Source organism: Brassica oleracea, chromosome C3, assembly GCF_000695525.1.
Source record: "Brassica oleracea var. oleracea cultivar TO1000 chromosome C3, BOL, whole genome shotgun sequence".
Classification (NCBI taxonomy): domain Eukaryota; kingdom Viridiplantae; phylum Streptophyta; class Magnoliopsida; order Brassicales; family Brassicaceae; genus Brassica; species Brassica oleracea.
This window is the reverse complement of record NC_027750.1, coordinates 63,877,245-63,893,620: the sequence shown is the minus strand read 5'-3', so window position 1 is coordinate 63,893,620 and position 16,376 is coordinate 63,877,245. Positions and strand designations below refer to the sequence as shown.

The 16,376-nt window shown below is 37.8% G+C and overlaps 1 protein-coding gene across 1 annotated transcript; it reads left to right on the top strand.

Annotated features, from left to right (window-relative positions):
* Positions 1-7,955: 7,955 nt before the first annotated feature.
* On the top strand, positions 7,956-8,939 carry LOC106331226 (uncharacterized mitochondrial protein AtMg00310-like). Its single transcript, XM_013769543.1, has 2 exons — positions 7,956-8,014; positions 8,135-8,939. The coding sequence occupies exons 1-2, from the start codon at positions 7,956-7,958 to the stop codon at positions 8,937-8,939; spliced, it is 864 nt and encodes a 287-aa protein (XP_013624997.1).
* Positions 8,940-16,376: the final 7,437 nt, after the last annotated feature.

The following is a 16,376-nucleotide window of genomic DNA, read 5'->3' as shown; positions in this document are numbered from 1 at the left end:
CATCCTGCTTTTCCTCCTCTATGGTATCAACCCCATCCTCCTTAACCCTGTCGTCCTCTCCAATCTCGTCATCAGAGAGCTTCTGGAAATCATTCTCAAACTCCTCAATACCCTCACTCGTAAATAACCCTGTTACACTAAACATGAATTACAGTAAGTACTATATATAACTCTATAACGCAAGTTGAACGTTGTGACTGTTATTGTAACTAAATAAAATGTTTTCCTCTGTTTTTATTTAAAAGTGCACTTTTGTTGTCATATGTACGGGATGGGTACACACACACATTCGTCACTATTGGAAAAGCAAGCTAAATCTCTTACAAATAATTTTTGAAAAACAATTAATACGTATAAATTCAAATGAACCTTAATCTCTTCATTGAAAATGTAAATTATTTTAATACTAAACTAGATTTTGACCCGCGCTTAGAAAGCGCGGGTTTTTTTCCGGCTAAAACCAAAGTTTACGTAGACTATTATTGTGTTTATATAGATTTTTTAAGTTTAAAGTCATCATGATTTATATGGATGTGATCAAGCGTTTGCGTTTTTGAAATTTGGTTGAAATGTTTTTTAAAATGATGTTTGTTTGTTTAATAGTATAGAAATTATGAAATGTAATTATATCTGTCGCTATTGGAAAGATTGCTGCACACATTTATATATATATATATATATATATATATATCATATTCAAAATAGAAAACCAAATATATTAAAGGGATTTAATCTGTAGTTATTATAAACCTTTTTTTTCTAAACATAGTCAATATTTAAATTATACTTGAAAATTAAAATCTAACTTTTTTAATTTATGATTTATTAAAATGGGTTTTGAAAGAATGAGTTTTTTAAATATTAGGTTTTAGCAAAATGAGTTTAAATGTTAACAAATTCAATTCTTATATCGAGGCCCAAGTCCATGCGTGATCTTCTATGTTACAACAACATCTGGACATATCGAACAAAGCAAAAATAAAAACGAAAGTCTTCTCCGACCGCGATTCAGCGACCGCAGGAGGACAACAAAGACTCGTTCCTCTCCGATATGAACCGGTAACCTTTGCAAAAAAAAAATACAGAAACAGTTTGATTGTTGCTTCCGACACATACTAAGAACATATCTGGACATATATAAGCTGAGGATATTGATGTGTTTGAAGAATATCTGAAGCACTCTCCGACAAAACATGCAACCGGATTGGTATTAGAGATATTAGTTTTTTTCTAATATGTTAGTAGATTTCTATATATTTGTTATTATAAGATTGTTAAAGACCCTTGTTTAAACTCACCTGCTTCTGGTATTTCAGGATTGACAAACATCTGACTTGCATCATAAGCATTTGAGATTTGAACTTCACCTAATAAATAAAATATGAAGAACCTTTTGAGTTGAAAAAAATGCCGTGTTCTAGGTTAATATCTATTATTGCAATATATAAACGTGTAGATCAAAACATAAGTTGAATATTAGATCCCTCTATATTGCCCAATCTTAGCAAATCGTAGAAGACATATTACTATGCCTTCTGTTTACTGGCTACCTGTGTGAAGATTCTCTGCAAAATTTCCCCACAGGCAGCACCCTAATATTTGCCCACTAAATAGATTAAATACATACTTAGACATCTATACTCCAAGACAGACATATTTGGCAAATTCAGCAATGTATGTCTTATTACACGAGGCATGAAAAAGATAAAAAGAATTATATCCGTTAGCTTGTATCTTAACAAAATCAATATATAGAAATCACAAATCGATATAGAACGTTAAATTTACATTTGCATCACATAGGATTAGTTCCATAGATTCTCCAACGTCTTTCATGAAATGTCTCCATGTATTAATGATCTTCACTTGGATGCGACATGCAGTCTTGCGTGGTTCGAGATCGTTCAAGAAAGTTAGCTGCATACTGTTCGCCATTTTTTTTTCTGTATCCCTAGGTTTGATGAATATTGTGGTATTCTGATGCTATATTTATAATTAGTAGGTGGTACAGCGGATTTAGGTTACGCAAATGTAGGTCACAATATTTTAAAGATTTGATAAATATGTTACTTTGTGGAATAAGGAATATTATGCGAGTATATTGTAATTAGAATATACTTTTTTTAATTTGTAAGAGTTAATGCTAATCCAATTAAAGTAGGTTAGCGAAAATTCTGTAAGTATAAGGAAAATATAACTAATTGTGATATTAAATAAAACTTGTAGACGAAGCAATATAAATATTTCCGGATTTTGTTATTAAATATTGTATCTACAATATATCGGAGTTTAAAATTTGAATTTTTGTCAAATTTTTCGCTATACCAACGTTATAAGACTGTTTGAATCATACCAAGTATGCGCTAAAATGGTTTGGTTTGGTATAGATAACTTGTATATTAGATTTTGAGATGAATAAGGTGGCATAAATAAGGTGGTATAGATAGCTTGTATATTAGATTTTGAGATGAATAAGGTGGCATAAATAAGGTGGTATAGATAGCTTGTATATTAGATTTTGAGATGAATAAGGTGGCATAAATAAGGTGGTATAGATAGCTTGTATATTAGATTTTGAGATGAATAAGGTGGCATAAATAAGGTGGTATAGATAGCTTGTATATTAGATTTTGAGATGAATAAGGTGGCATAAATAAGGTGGTATAGATAGCTTGTATATTAGATTTTGAGATGAATAAGGTGGCATAAATAAGGTGGTATAGATAGCTTGTATATTAGATTTTGAGATGAATAAGGTGGCATAAATAAGGTGGTATAGATAGCTTGTATATTAGATTTTGAGATGAATAAGGTGGCATAAATAAGGTGGTATAGATAGCTTGTATATTAGATTTTGAGATGAATAAGGTGCTTAGTGTTCTAACTCAATAATACTGTCATGGTTGTAATATGAATGAGATCGATATATTGAAGAAGCATTTTTATTTTTCGTGTACTATAAGTTATACCAACTACAGCATTTTCATATATACATCTTCTCTTTTTTGTATTTCACATGACAGCATTCTGCATTATGAAACATTAATATATAAGAAAGTGTTTATATATAAAACACGTAGAAGGTCCGTTTGTTATATAGGTCCGTTTGAAACATTAATAATATAGGTCCAATTTGAAATTGAAAACTATAAGCCAATTTGAAACATTAATATATAGGTTCGTTTATAAAACACATATGCGACCTTATATGGACTAAAAGAGAATAAATTATGGTTAGAGTAATATATGGTAACAGCGAAATAATAGGTAGACCAATGTGCTATTAGTTAAATGAAAGGGTGCAGTAAACTTGTATAAGTAGATTTTTCAAGACTGATTCCCTTTTAATAGAATAGATTCAAAAATATCTTATGTATTTTCATCTTTCTCATTAAGTTATGAAAGGCATTAAAGAAATTGTAAAACTTATCTGCAACAAATTAAGACGGAAAAATTAATTACAGTTCCAGAAAGCTAAAGCTGTAACTGGTAATTCGTTTCAGAGATGTATGAAATGAAATGAACTAGAATAAATGGAAAAAAAAAATGATATATATAAATGAAATGAACTAGAATTAACAGTTCGACAGAGTATATCGGGATGTTTACCTAGGGCGACTCTAAAGGCGACGGCGGCTTTGAGATCAAAATCTTCATCGGGATTTTGATCTTCCATTGATCTACACGTTCCTTAACGTTAGATCAGCTTTGTCTTATCAGTCCCACACGGGAGGAACCTGCTCTTGCCATCGGTTACGGAAAGTATCATCGAATCTTCTTGTTCAAGTAATTGGATCACGATTTGTTGCTGCTGTTTCACTGCGTTTTCTTCCTCTCTGCTGCTGTCTCATCCGTGGATTTCGATCTGACATTACGTCTGGATCTTTTCACTGGTTCATTGGCTGGGCTTTCGACGACAGAATTGGCGATTCCAAGATCTGGTTGATCTCGACGCCGATCCAGTCGCAGCGCGCTCTCGACAGCTTTCTCTCTGGCACAAGGGAGATTATCCCACACTCCTTGTGGCCTCCTTGGATCTGCAGCATCGGAGGAGCAAGCACGCTGAAGTATTCCCCAAGGATCAGTATCTGCCTTACGATTGATCTTCAACAAGTACACTCCTTGGTGTATTTGAATTCATTCTTCGCTCACCATCACACTCTCCGCGGTCCTTTCGTCTTTCCAATCTTAGTGTTTGCTGAGATCTCCAGTTGACCTAGCAGCGACGGTGGTTGTGCTCCATATCGTCATATGGGGTTGACGTTCCATATGAAATCTGCTCATCAAGCAGCTCTTAAAGGCAAGGGGATCCTATACGAGGATGATGATGAGCCAGTAAAGCTGGTTGATCGGGACGATTCATTTATCATTAAGGAGTTTGGTCTGACCTTGATCGGGAAGATCTTAAATCCGAAAAAACAGAACTTTGAGAAGTTACTTCAGACGATGCCTTCTCAATGGGGCTTGGCAGATAGAATCACTGCCAATGATCTAGGGAATGGAAAGTTCATGTTCAACTTCACAAACGAGGAGGATTTGAACTACGTTGCGGCGAAGGGGCCTTTCCACTTTAACTTTTGTATGTTCGTATTGGTTCGCTGGGAACCCATTGTTCATGACGATTACCCGTGGATCATACCATGTTGGGTTCAGTTGATTGGCTTTCCTCTCCATCTGTGGACTGACACGAACCTAAGGAATATAGGTGGCAGAATTGGGCATATTGATACTATGGAGCTCATGGAAGGACGTTTGCTCATTGATGTGGATTCACGACGGCCTCTGAAGTTCTCCCGGAAGGTTGAATATGAAGGTGATGAGGTTACGATCGAGATTAAGTACGAGATGCTTTTCAAACACTGCACTACCTGTGGCATGCCCTCACATGAGAAAGGATATTGCCCCTCCATCGGTATTAGACAGCCTACAGTGGAAAGATCAGATGTGTTCACACGCATGCAGTTACTGGCTCGTCAAAGTGTCATCCGTGACACTCAAGGTAACGATCGAAGTTATCATCAGCCTTCGCTGAAGATAAGAGAGCCACATTCTCGCAACTATGCGGAGTATGCGCCACGGCATGACTTGCGTCACAATCTGCGAGATGGTAACAACAGCCACCCTCGATCATGGATAGATAATCGACGCTTGGGAAATCATGCTGATAGGATCATCATACACAAAGATGATTATAAGAGGAGTAACATATATGGTGGAGGACGTGCTCGTACAGGCCCATATGACCGAGTCAAGGAGGCATCATGGCGAGCTAAACCGAGGATCACCGAGACAAAAGAAAATGAGCAGAATGGTGGTGGTTTGAGTGTAATGAACAATGAGATTGTTCCCTATGAACACATCTCCGGGGTAGGACCTCTTGATTCGCAAAGTCTCAGTATGAGGAAGAAAGCGGATGCAGTTAGTACTAGAAAACTGGCAAGTGCCATTGTCACTCCTTCGCGCTTAGACCTTACAATGGAAGATAACGTGACGGTACAGGGGAGGTCTGAGGGTAGTGTGGATGGAAGGGCTCTCACGTTCTCTCCCCAGAGTGGAAAGGAGCTCTTTGACGATCAGATTTTTGGAGCATTGAGTGACATGGATATAGTGGAGCAACAAGACAAAGGAATGATGGATGTTGATGATAATGATGATGATCTATTGGGTGCAGATCTTCTGGAGATGGAAGGCGACCGGTTTAATGGTGCAAATACTAAGGAAAAGGGGGAAAATGTAGAGATCAAGCCTGTAAGGCACATGCCACATTGGGTAGCTCAAGCCGGAAGTTTGAGATCCTCCGTCGGGGGTCTCCAAGCAAGCGTGTGGCTCGCTCTGGCTCACTTGCACCGGAGAGAGCTGAGAAATCAAGGCAACACCGGTATGGACCGAAGAAGAATGCTGACAGTTCCAAAGGTGATGGTTCGATGAGTTCCAAAAACTCATCACACCGTTATCAATGAGGATACTCAGCTGGAACTGTCGAGGGATTGGAAACGACCTCACAGTTCGACGCCTTACGGAGATGTGTCAGAAGCATCACCCAGGACTTGTGTTTCTTTCTGAGGCGAAGAACAGGAGGCTGCTGTTGCAAAACATTCAGGCCGACTTAGGATTTGATCATTTGTTTACTGTTGAACCACTTGGTCTTAGCGGAGGTTTAGTTATTTTGTTTATGGATGAATTTCAAGTTAATGTTTTATTTTCAAATAACAGAATGGTTGACATTGAGGCAGCCATTGATGGAATAAAAGTCTTTATGACGTTTTGTTTATGGAGACTCTGTCTTAGAGCGTAGGGAACTTGTATGGGAACGTCTTACGCATTTCTCAACAACACGTAATGGACCTTGGTTCATGATAGGTGATTTTAATGAAATTACAGACCATAGTGAGAAAGAGGGAGAACGAAAGCGTTCTGATAGCTCCTTCTTGCCCTTCAAGCAGATGCTAAGTGACTGTGGGACGCTGGATTTTCCATTTACTGGGAATAAGCTTTCTTGGGTTGGAAAAAGATCAGGAGGGACAACTGTTAGATGCAGGTTGGATAGAGCAGTGGGTAATGAGGATTGGCATGAAAAGTTTCCTCATACAGCGGCCAAGTATCTTAGGCTTTGGGGATCGAATCATCGTTCGGTCCTTGCGGATATTCTCACAAAGCCAGTGAGGAAAAAGAAAAAGTTTAAATTTGATAAACGGTGGCTGGATAATGAGGAACTACGACAAGTTATTCTGGAAGGATGGAAGTCAGAGGATCTGCCTCCCGAAGCGAATATAATGGAGCATATTGCTAGCTGTCGGAAAGCCTTTATTCAATGGAGGAGACAAAACAATGTGAATTCAGAGAAGCTAGTGGAGGAACTAAAGGCGAAGGTGAAGTGTATGTATTCGAATGATGATGCTACTTCCGAGGAAATATCTGAAGCTTTAAAGGAATTATCTACTGCTCTTAAGGCAGAAGAGATGTTTTGGAGACAGAAAAGTAGGGTTCTCTGGTTAAGGGAGGGTGATAGGAACTCGAAATATTTTCATGCACTGGTGAAGCAAAGGAGAGCAAGGAATAGGACAACACAACTCCTTGATGCACATGAAAATATGGTGGAGGATGAGGAGGGATTAGTAGCCATTGCTACTATTTACTTTAGGCAAATTTTTGAGTCTTCTAACCCAGAGGATATAGCTGAGGCGCTATCAAAGGTTTCGACAACGATCACTGGGGCAATAAATGCAGATCTTACAGCCCCAGTAACTGAATGGGAGCTCAAATTAGCGTTGTTCGCTATGCACCCAGAAAAGCCCATGGGCTAGATGGGATGACAGCTCTCTTCTATCAGAAGTTCTGGGATATTGTCAAAGATGATTTAACTCGTATGGTTAATCAGTTCCTTTTGAAAGGACAATGGCACATGGCCACAATGACACGAATATATGCTTAATCCCTAAGACAACGAAGCCAAATGAGATGACAAAATTTAGACCTATCAGTCTATGCAATGTCTGCTACAAGATAATATCTAAGGTCTTATGCCAAAGATTAAAGAATGTTCTTCCACAACGGATATCTGAGACCCAGTCAGCCTTCATCGCTGGTAGACAAATCACAGATAATATCATGATAGCTCAAGAGATGTCTCACGCTTTGAGGACCAAACCAGGAGGAAGAGTTAAGAGGATGACCATAAAAACTGATATGAGTAAAGCATATGATAGAATGAAATGGTCATTCATTGAGGCAGTCATGAGAAAGATGAGTTTTTCAGAGATATGGATTGACTGGATTTGAGATGCATCACCTCGGTCAAGTATAAAGTTCTCATGAATGGAGAACCAAGGGGAAATATTGTCCCGAGGAGAGGATTACGTCAAGGAGATCCTTTGTCTCCTTTCATATTTATTCTATGCACGGAAACGCTCGTTAGCCTTCTTAATCATGCAGAGAATCAAGGGATGATAACGGGGATGCGAGTCGCTCGCGCTAGCCCCTCGGTATCACACCTTCTCTTTGCTGATGATAGCCTGTTCTTTTGTAAGGCGGGGCCCCGTGAATGTGAAGAAGTTATGAAAGTAGTCAGGAAATATGGGAAAGCATCAGGTCAATGTATCAATTTTGATAAATCCTCATTACTCTTTGGTAAAAGGATCCCAGCGAATGATCGACAACAGATTAAAAACACACTTGGTATCCAAAACGAAGGCGGAATGGGATCCTACTTAGGAATCCCAGAAGACATTAGTGGATCAAAGTGTAAACTATTTGCTTTCTTAAAGGAGAAACTATTACACAGAGTGAATGGTTGGACTGGTAGATGGTTGTCTAAGGGAGGAAAGGAAGTCTTAATTAAATCTATATTGCTAGCTCTTCTGACTTATGTCATGTCCAGTTTCCTGCTTCCTTTGGAGATATGTGAGAATCTAGCAGCTGCCATCGCACAATTTTGGTGGAGTTTGAATCCGTCAAAAAGAGGTATTCATTGGGCAAAGTGGGAAAAGATGTGTGCACCTCGAGAGGAGGGAGGAATTGGGTTCCGCATGATCCATGAATTCAACCTAGCTCTCTTAGCTAAACAACTTTGGCGTCTTGTTCAGTTTCCAGAATCATTAGTAGCGAGAGTTCTTCGGGGAAAGTACTATCGACTGAGTTTGCCTTTGCGAGCAGGAGCAGTTGATTCACCATCGTATGTATGGACTAGTATTATAGCTGCGAGGAAGTTACTACTTCTGGATATTAGAAGCAAAGTGCATTCAGGATATGAAATTAATGTGTGGGAGGATCCTTGGATTCCTTTGACGCCAGCAAGACCGGCTCGCTCCCGGGTCCCAGTAGTAAACCCAAAGATGACTGTCAGCAGTCTCATTAATTTTGAATCAAAGGAGTGGGATGCTCGCTTATTGGAACAATATGTAGATCAAGAGGATATACCGATGATTCAGAGTTTGGCTTAAGCCCTACTCATAGACGTGATACTTTTTGCTGGAGCTACACTAAAAATGGCCAATATACTGTCAAGTCTGGATATTGGGTTGCTACAAATTTGATGAGAGATGACGAGGATGCAGAGGTTCTTCAACCCAGCTTAGCCAAACTCCAAGCCTTTGCTTGGTCAGTGAACGTGCCACAAAAGATTTGTCATCTTATATGGCAATTAATTTCAGGACAGGTAGCGGTAACAAGAAATCTGGTACGACGCAATATGCGATGTGATAATTTTTGCCCAAGATGTGGAGAGCCAGAAGAAAATGTTACTCATGCGATCTTTGAATGCCCACCGGCCGTACAAGTTTGGGCATTATCATCAACACCAATGAGTTCTCAAATCTTTCCAATATCAAGTATCTATGCTAATATGGATTACCTTTTTTGGAGGAAGAATAATATTATGAAGCCAGAAGATGATAGAGACTCTTATCCTTGGATAATTTGGTACATCTGGAAAGCTAGAAATGATAAGTTGTTTAGAGGCATTGACAGAGACCCATTGGAACTAGTCAGGTATGCAGAAAGTGAGTGTCAAGCTTGGTACAATGCAAAGGAAACTTCACATGTCACTCCACAGGTACAACCTGCTGAAGATACACAAGCCTTATGCTTGGGTAATATCTGTATGGTGGATGGTTCATGGAGCTCCACAGATCAGTTTAGTGGAATGGGATGTGTTTGGAAGGATAGCATGAGAAAGGTTCAGCTCATGCGAACAAGGAATCTTAGGAGACGTGAGACACCTCTACACTCGGAACTGGAAGCGCTACGATGGGCAATGGAGAGCATGATACAATACTCGACTTGTCATAGATTTGAGACTGATTGCAATGACCTGATTGCAATGATAGAACAGCCACAAGCTTGGCCCAATTTCTCAACTGAGCTGGAAATCATACAAACTCTTCGGTTGTGCTTTTCAGACTTCAGGATCAACTACTTCCCAAGGACACATAATGCGATTGCAGATTCGTTAGCTAGGAATGCACGTTCTTTTCATAGACCTTTATGTTACAGTGGTTGTTCTATTCCGGTCTGGTTAACCAGACCACCTCAAAAAAAAAAAAATCGTATTTATATTATCGCATTTCCTCCGTTTGTTTCATTCCTTTTCTTTTTCATGAATGATTTTCATAGTAATTCATAATTTATCCCACATGAATGTGTGGAGTAAAAAACTTTGTCTTTTTCATTTAGTCGGTAACATTTTAATAAAATTATCATGAATGATTTATTTTACATGATTCTTTTCACAAAAATAGTATTTCAGTTACAGCTTAATCTATATATATCTCTTGACCACGTAAACAAGTTTTTTATATATGGCATCTGAGCTAGGTTAAGATATCTGCCACTTGTGCAGGATGAAATTTTGTAAAATAAATATAATTTAATTATATCAAAAATATAACTTAATTTTTTGACCCATTATTTACTTAATCAAACGATCAACACTCCAACCAATATAGTTGGGGTTACCTACAAAAATACTATCAAATCGAAAATGATATAACTCCACAGATAATGTATTGGACTGATTAGAGAGTGATTCAATTTATCGATCATTTACGCAAATAGTAAACCAAAGTCATGGAATCCAGTTACTTACTAAAAGGAGTTAACAATATATAGGAGCAAAATATCGGAACATAACCACACCTAAATTCACCAATCCCAACCAAAACCAAACTATATAAAAATTTATCTAATCTATTAAATCTTATTACTTACAAATCATAAATATATCACGAAATATAGTACAATTAATCAATTTTGTGAGATATTTTTCAAATAGTAAAATTGAACCAAATTATCAAACTAATTAAAACTTATATTACACGACTTTTAGATACCTAAGCTGAATTTTTTTTTGGTTTCAATTTGGTTTTAAAATTTTTATATCCAAATTATTCAAAACTCGCAATATTTAAACTGAACTAATTTCAATATTTGAATGTGTAGGTTTACTTATGAGTACATAGAGAGAAAGTGAGATCAATTGCTAATAACATAATGTCAAAATATAAAGAATATAAAGAAAGTAGTGTAACTTTCGAGTATGTGTATTTGAATTCTATAACCATTTGGCTTTTCGTGCTAAATCGAAATCCTACTCTTGATAGGCTGGTATCTTGGAGTTTAGATATAGAGCCTACTTGTCTTTTTTGTGGTGTCTTGACCGAATCAAGGAATCACTTATTCTCTGAATGTGCTTACACCTCTCTAATTTAGTCTCTAAGTGGGGATCTCAAATACTCCGGTTTCATGGGACCTTACTGTGCAGTAGCTCCCACTCGCTTCTGCATATGAAAGTCAGCCGTAGTTGGTTTGTGCATCCTTTGACAAACCAAGTTGACTGCAAACTGAATATCCGGCCTAGTTAATATCAGGTACTGAAGCTTGCCCGCAAGACTCCTGAAGTAGGTTGGATCAGAGAAGAACTCATCTTGATGTGGTACTCTATCAAGCTGTAGTGGGAGTGGAGTAGGCATTGGAGCACAGTCAAACATCCCAGCAGCTTGTAACAGCTCCGATGCATGCTTTTCTTGATTCAAAAACAAGCCGGTTGGAGTATACCGAACTTGAATCCCAAGAAAATAGCTCAGAGGACTCATATCTTTCATTCTGAACTTAGAGTTGAGGGATTGTAGCAACTTCTTCATGACAGATGAGTCATTACCAGTTAACACCATATCATCAACGTATAGTAACAGGAAGATAGTGATGCTACCGTGATGATAGATGAAAATAGAAGGGTCCTTGACACTGAAGACGAACCCAAAGTTGAGAAGAAAAGCACTGAACTTGTCGAACCAAGCTCGTGGAGCCTGTTTCAATCCGTAAATAGCTTTGTGAAGAAGACAGACATGGTCTGGATGTATTGTATCTTCAAACCCTAGTGGCTGTCTCATGTAGACTGTCTCTGTTAAGTCACCGTGTAGAAACACATTTTTCACGTCCAATTGCTTAATATCCCATCGATTGACTGTGGCTGTGTGAAGTTCCATTCGAATTGTGGCTGTTCTGACCACATGGCTATAAGTTTCTAAGAAATCAACACCCTCTTCTTGTTCATTGCCTCTTGCAACTAATCTGGATCGAAGCTTCTCAACCGTTCCATCTACGTTGAGTTTGACTTACATGAGCCAAGTACATGAGCATTTGAAGGAGGAGGAACTATACTCCAAGTTTTTGTTTCTTGACAGGTAACATATTCATCTATCATTGCTCCTTTCCAGCCTGGATGATTCAGTGTAGTACATAACACGGATTAGGCTTTCGGACTCCAGCTTTGCCTCTAGTTACCATATTATGAGTATTATCTTCTTGAGGCTGGATCGGATTTGGAACTTGAGCTGGTGAGAGAGGAGGGAAATCCTCTTCTTGAAGTTGAAAACCATTTGCGTCATTTTCTTGAGCTTGAAGATCAGGAGCTTGTCTTCTACTTCCTGAGATAACTTCTTCGTCAAGCATCTCAGAGACTGTTTCTTCTAGTTCTTCAGGGCTTATGTTCAGACATTTAAACCAAGCAGTCAACAGAGGAGTGTTGGCTTGAGGCAGACACGACTGATAGATACCAGAGAATGGAAATCTGCTTTCATCAAAGAGAACGTGATGACTGATGTATACTCTCTCTGTAGGAGGATGCAGACATCTATATCCCTTTTGCTTTTCCACATATCTCTAGAAAACACATACCAGGCTCTTGGGGTCAAACTTTTTATGTGAATATGGACGCAGATAGGGATAACATGCACATCCTAAGACTCGCAAAGCTGAATACTGAGGTGCCACACCATTCAACTTCTCAACAGGACTGCTTGCCTTGCCAAGAACCGTGTGAGGAAGAAGTTTTGTCAAGAATTTTGCTGTGAAGAGTGCTTCTACCCAGAGTGACTGTGGCATCTTTGCTTCAAACATCATTGATAGTCCTAGCTCCACCAGATGACGGTGTTTTCTTTCCGCCAAACCGTTTTGTTCTGGTGTGTGTGGACAGGAGAGATTGTGTTTGATTCCACACTTTTCGAGATGAGAAGAGAATTAATTGTTGACAAACTCACCCCCTCCATCACTTTGAAAAATCTGTATCTTTCTTTCAAAATTATTTTCCACCAAATTTTGAAACGATTTGAACATAGAAAACGCTTTAGACTTCAGTCTTAATGGATAAAGCCAGCTGAATCTTGAATAATTGTCTATAAAAATGATGTAATATCTGAAGCCTTGAACTGAGGTTACAGGAGCAGGACCCCATACATCACAGAGAATCCTTTCTAAAGGTTTCTGAGACTAAAAAACAGAGCTAGAAAACAGAAGCTTGCAAACTTTTCCTAATTGACATGACTCACACATAGTCTTAAAGACTTTATTAACTGAAATAGCCTTGCTTGTTGATAGATGCTGAAATATCTGATGGTGAGGATGCCCCAATCTCTTGTACCATATCTCATCACTCGCACTCTGTTGTCTGAATGAGTAAAATGCAAGAAACTGAGGGTTTTCAAGCCGATACGGACCTTCACGCTTGCTTCCTCAACTGAGAAGCTGCTGTGTCTTTTGTCCTTAACAAGCACATTGCGTGAGTCAAATTTGAATTCACATGGATAATCATCAGTCAACTTTGCCACAGGTAGAAGTGATTTCGTTATCTGAGGACATACTAAAACGTCTTTGAGAGGTAATGTACCTGATAACGAGGGAAGAGCTATGGATCCAACGTGAGTGATAGGGAGGAAGTCGCCATTACCAACAATCACTGAATCTGGTCCTGAGTAAGGCTCGGCTGTCTTGAGATGCTGAGTAGAGCTTGTGATATGATGTGTGACTGCAGTATCTGGATACCAATCGTTTCCTTCATAACCCATCTCTTCCATCGTTCTCATCACTGCGTTAGCTTGTGGTTGTTGAGTTGGATGGAAGTATTGATCAAACCGACGGTAGCACTTGTATGCTGCATGACCAAACTTGCCACAAATCTGACATGTAGGTGCTGATGAGTTCTGTTGTGAGCCACGACCGCTGTTTAACCCAAACTGTTGGTAAAAAACCCTTCCTTGAGTTGAGTACCCGCGTCCTCTGTGCCCTCCTCCATACTGTCCTCGACCACGACCGGAGTAGCCACCTCTGTTAGTGTAAAAGGCTTAATGAGGAGTGATGCCAGAAGATGCATTGTAGGTCTGAAGTTTGTCATCAAAGGAAATGAGCTTGGACATGACATCATCAAAAGAAGGAAGATGAAAAGAATCCATTGAGTTTTCAATCACAACAATAATAGACTTGTATTCCTTGCTTAACCCGTTCAACATACCAAAGATCTTTTCACTCTCGGGGATATCAGCACCAATATAGTCAAATTGGTCACAAAGCGTCTTGATTTCAGTAAGATAGACAGACATCGTTCTTGCACCTTTTGACAAAGTTTGAATCTTTCTTTGGAGAGCAAGCTTTCTTGTGGCAGAGACCCGATTATACTTCTAGCCTAGAGAGTGCCACACTTCCTGAGAAGAGCGAGCACCATAGACCGAACAAAGAGCGTTTTCTGAAAAAGTTCCATAGATCCAAGCCATGATCAGCTGATCTTTCTGAACCCATCGAAGAAACTCAGGATTCGCGGCTTCGTTGTCTTGATCTCCTTGACAAACAGTGATAGTTTGAAGAGGACGTGGTGTAGCTCAGGTGACGTAACCCAGAAGCATCTGAGAGGAAAGGAACTGCTCGAACTGAAGCTTCTAGATGAGGTAGTTGTCATCCTTGAGCTTCAGTGTGATGCACTGAGTGATAGTAAGATTCGACGCCGAGGTAGGATCTGGATTTGGTTCCATGATCTACTCGCTGAACTCTGATACCATGTAGGTTAACAGAGAGAACAGAGCAAAGTCTTTTTCTTTAACTTGTAAGTATATTGCTTAACGTTCTTATGATACATTGCATGATATATAAAGAGCAAACAGAGAAGGATCTAGATCCTATACAGCTGTAACATAATCAGATGGCAACGGATAAGAGTGAATATCGATTTCCCAGCTTTAGAGGATGCTTTTCCGTACGTACCACACAACAACCTTGAGCTCTAGTTTTCACTGACAGTAACTCTTGAGCTCTAGTTTTCACTGACGGTAACTCTTGTTTGTCTCTTTGCTGGTTACTGATGGGCTTCACATTTGCTTTCTGATAATGTATCTGGGCCGTGCTAATATCCTTCGCAAGGTTCTCAATGTGATGAAGAAGAAATCTATTGCGCTTCGCAAAGTTGGCTCTAACATTGGTGGCCACCTTGTCAATTATTGGTATACTCTTCACAACTGTGATGCAGTCCATCTCTGTTTTTGTGATGTTCTATTTATTAGTCGGAATCCTTCCTCCACTCCTTTTATTTTAATTGCTTTTTTTTAATCGTTCTACAACTCTTTTAAGTTTATGAAAGTTCTTTTAAAAAGAAAATGTATATTATAATTGATTTTAAAAGCTATATTTCTTCCATTTATTATTTTATTTAGTATGATTAGTAAAATCATAAGGATAAAATCATTTAATAAAGTATAATTTTTTTGATTTTTTTTCACAAAATGTTTTTGAAAATCGAAAACTATTTTTGAAACTTTTTTAATTTTTTTTAATATTTTAAAGTATTTATTTATATGTTTATTAAAATCCAAAATTTCACATTCCAAAAACTTTACCACACCACTCAACTTTAAACTCTAAGAGTCTAACTACTTCAAACACAGCGGTTGCAATTACGGATGCAGGAGTTTGCGGATGCAGGAGTTTGCGGATGCATATGGTTGCGATTTCAAGTGTTATTAAGCGTTTTGTATGACTGGCACAACGTTTGAAAATTGTTGCGTTTGCGGGATATTTGTGACTGATTGATTATTAGATATTGCAGAGTTTAATAATAAATTACCAGTATTAACATATTATAACATTATAAAAACATAAAACATACTATTGTAATAAAATATAATAATTATCAATATAATATAATTACTATGTTTATTTATTTAATTTTTTTAATTAGTTGAAAATTATAATTTTAATATTTTGAAGATTTATAGTAAACTTTTAAAAGAATATTTTGTTTCGTTTTCTATATGTGTATATCTTTATATATGTATATATATTGATTTTAAAAAATTCTAATGAATAGTTAGTTAGTTTAAAGTTTTTATAAAACAAATTATGATATTGTTTGTGAATTTAAATTAATATATAAAATATGTATATATTTTTATTTATAATATTTCCATTTTAAAATTTAAATTAAAATTTTTTAAAATATTTTTGAAAAAAAAAATTATAATCCACCCGCAACCGCAAACGCTAGTTGGAACCAGCTTTTAAATTTAAGAGGTTCGGAGCGGTTTGAAGCGATTTGTATGATTGTTTCGAAATGATATCAA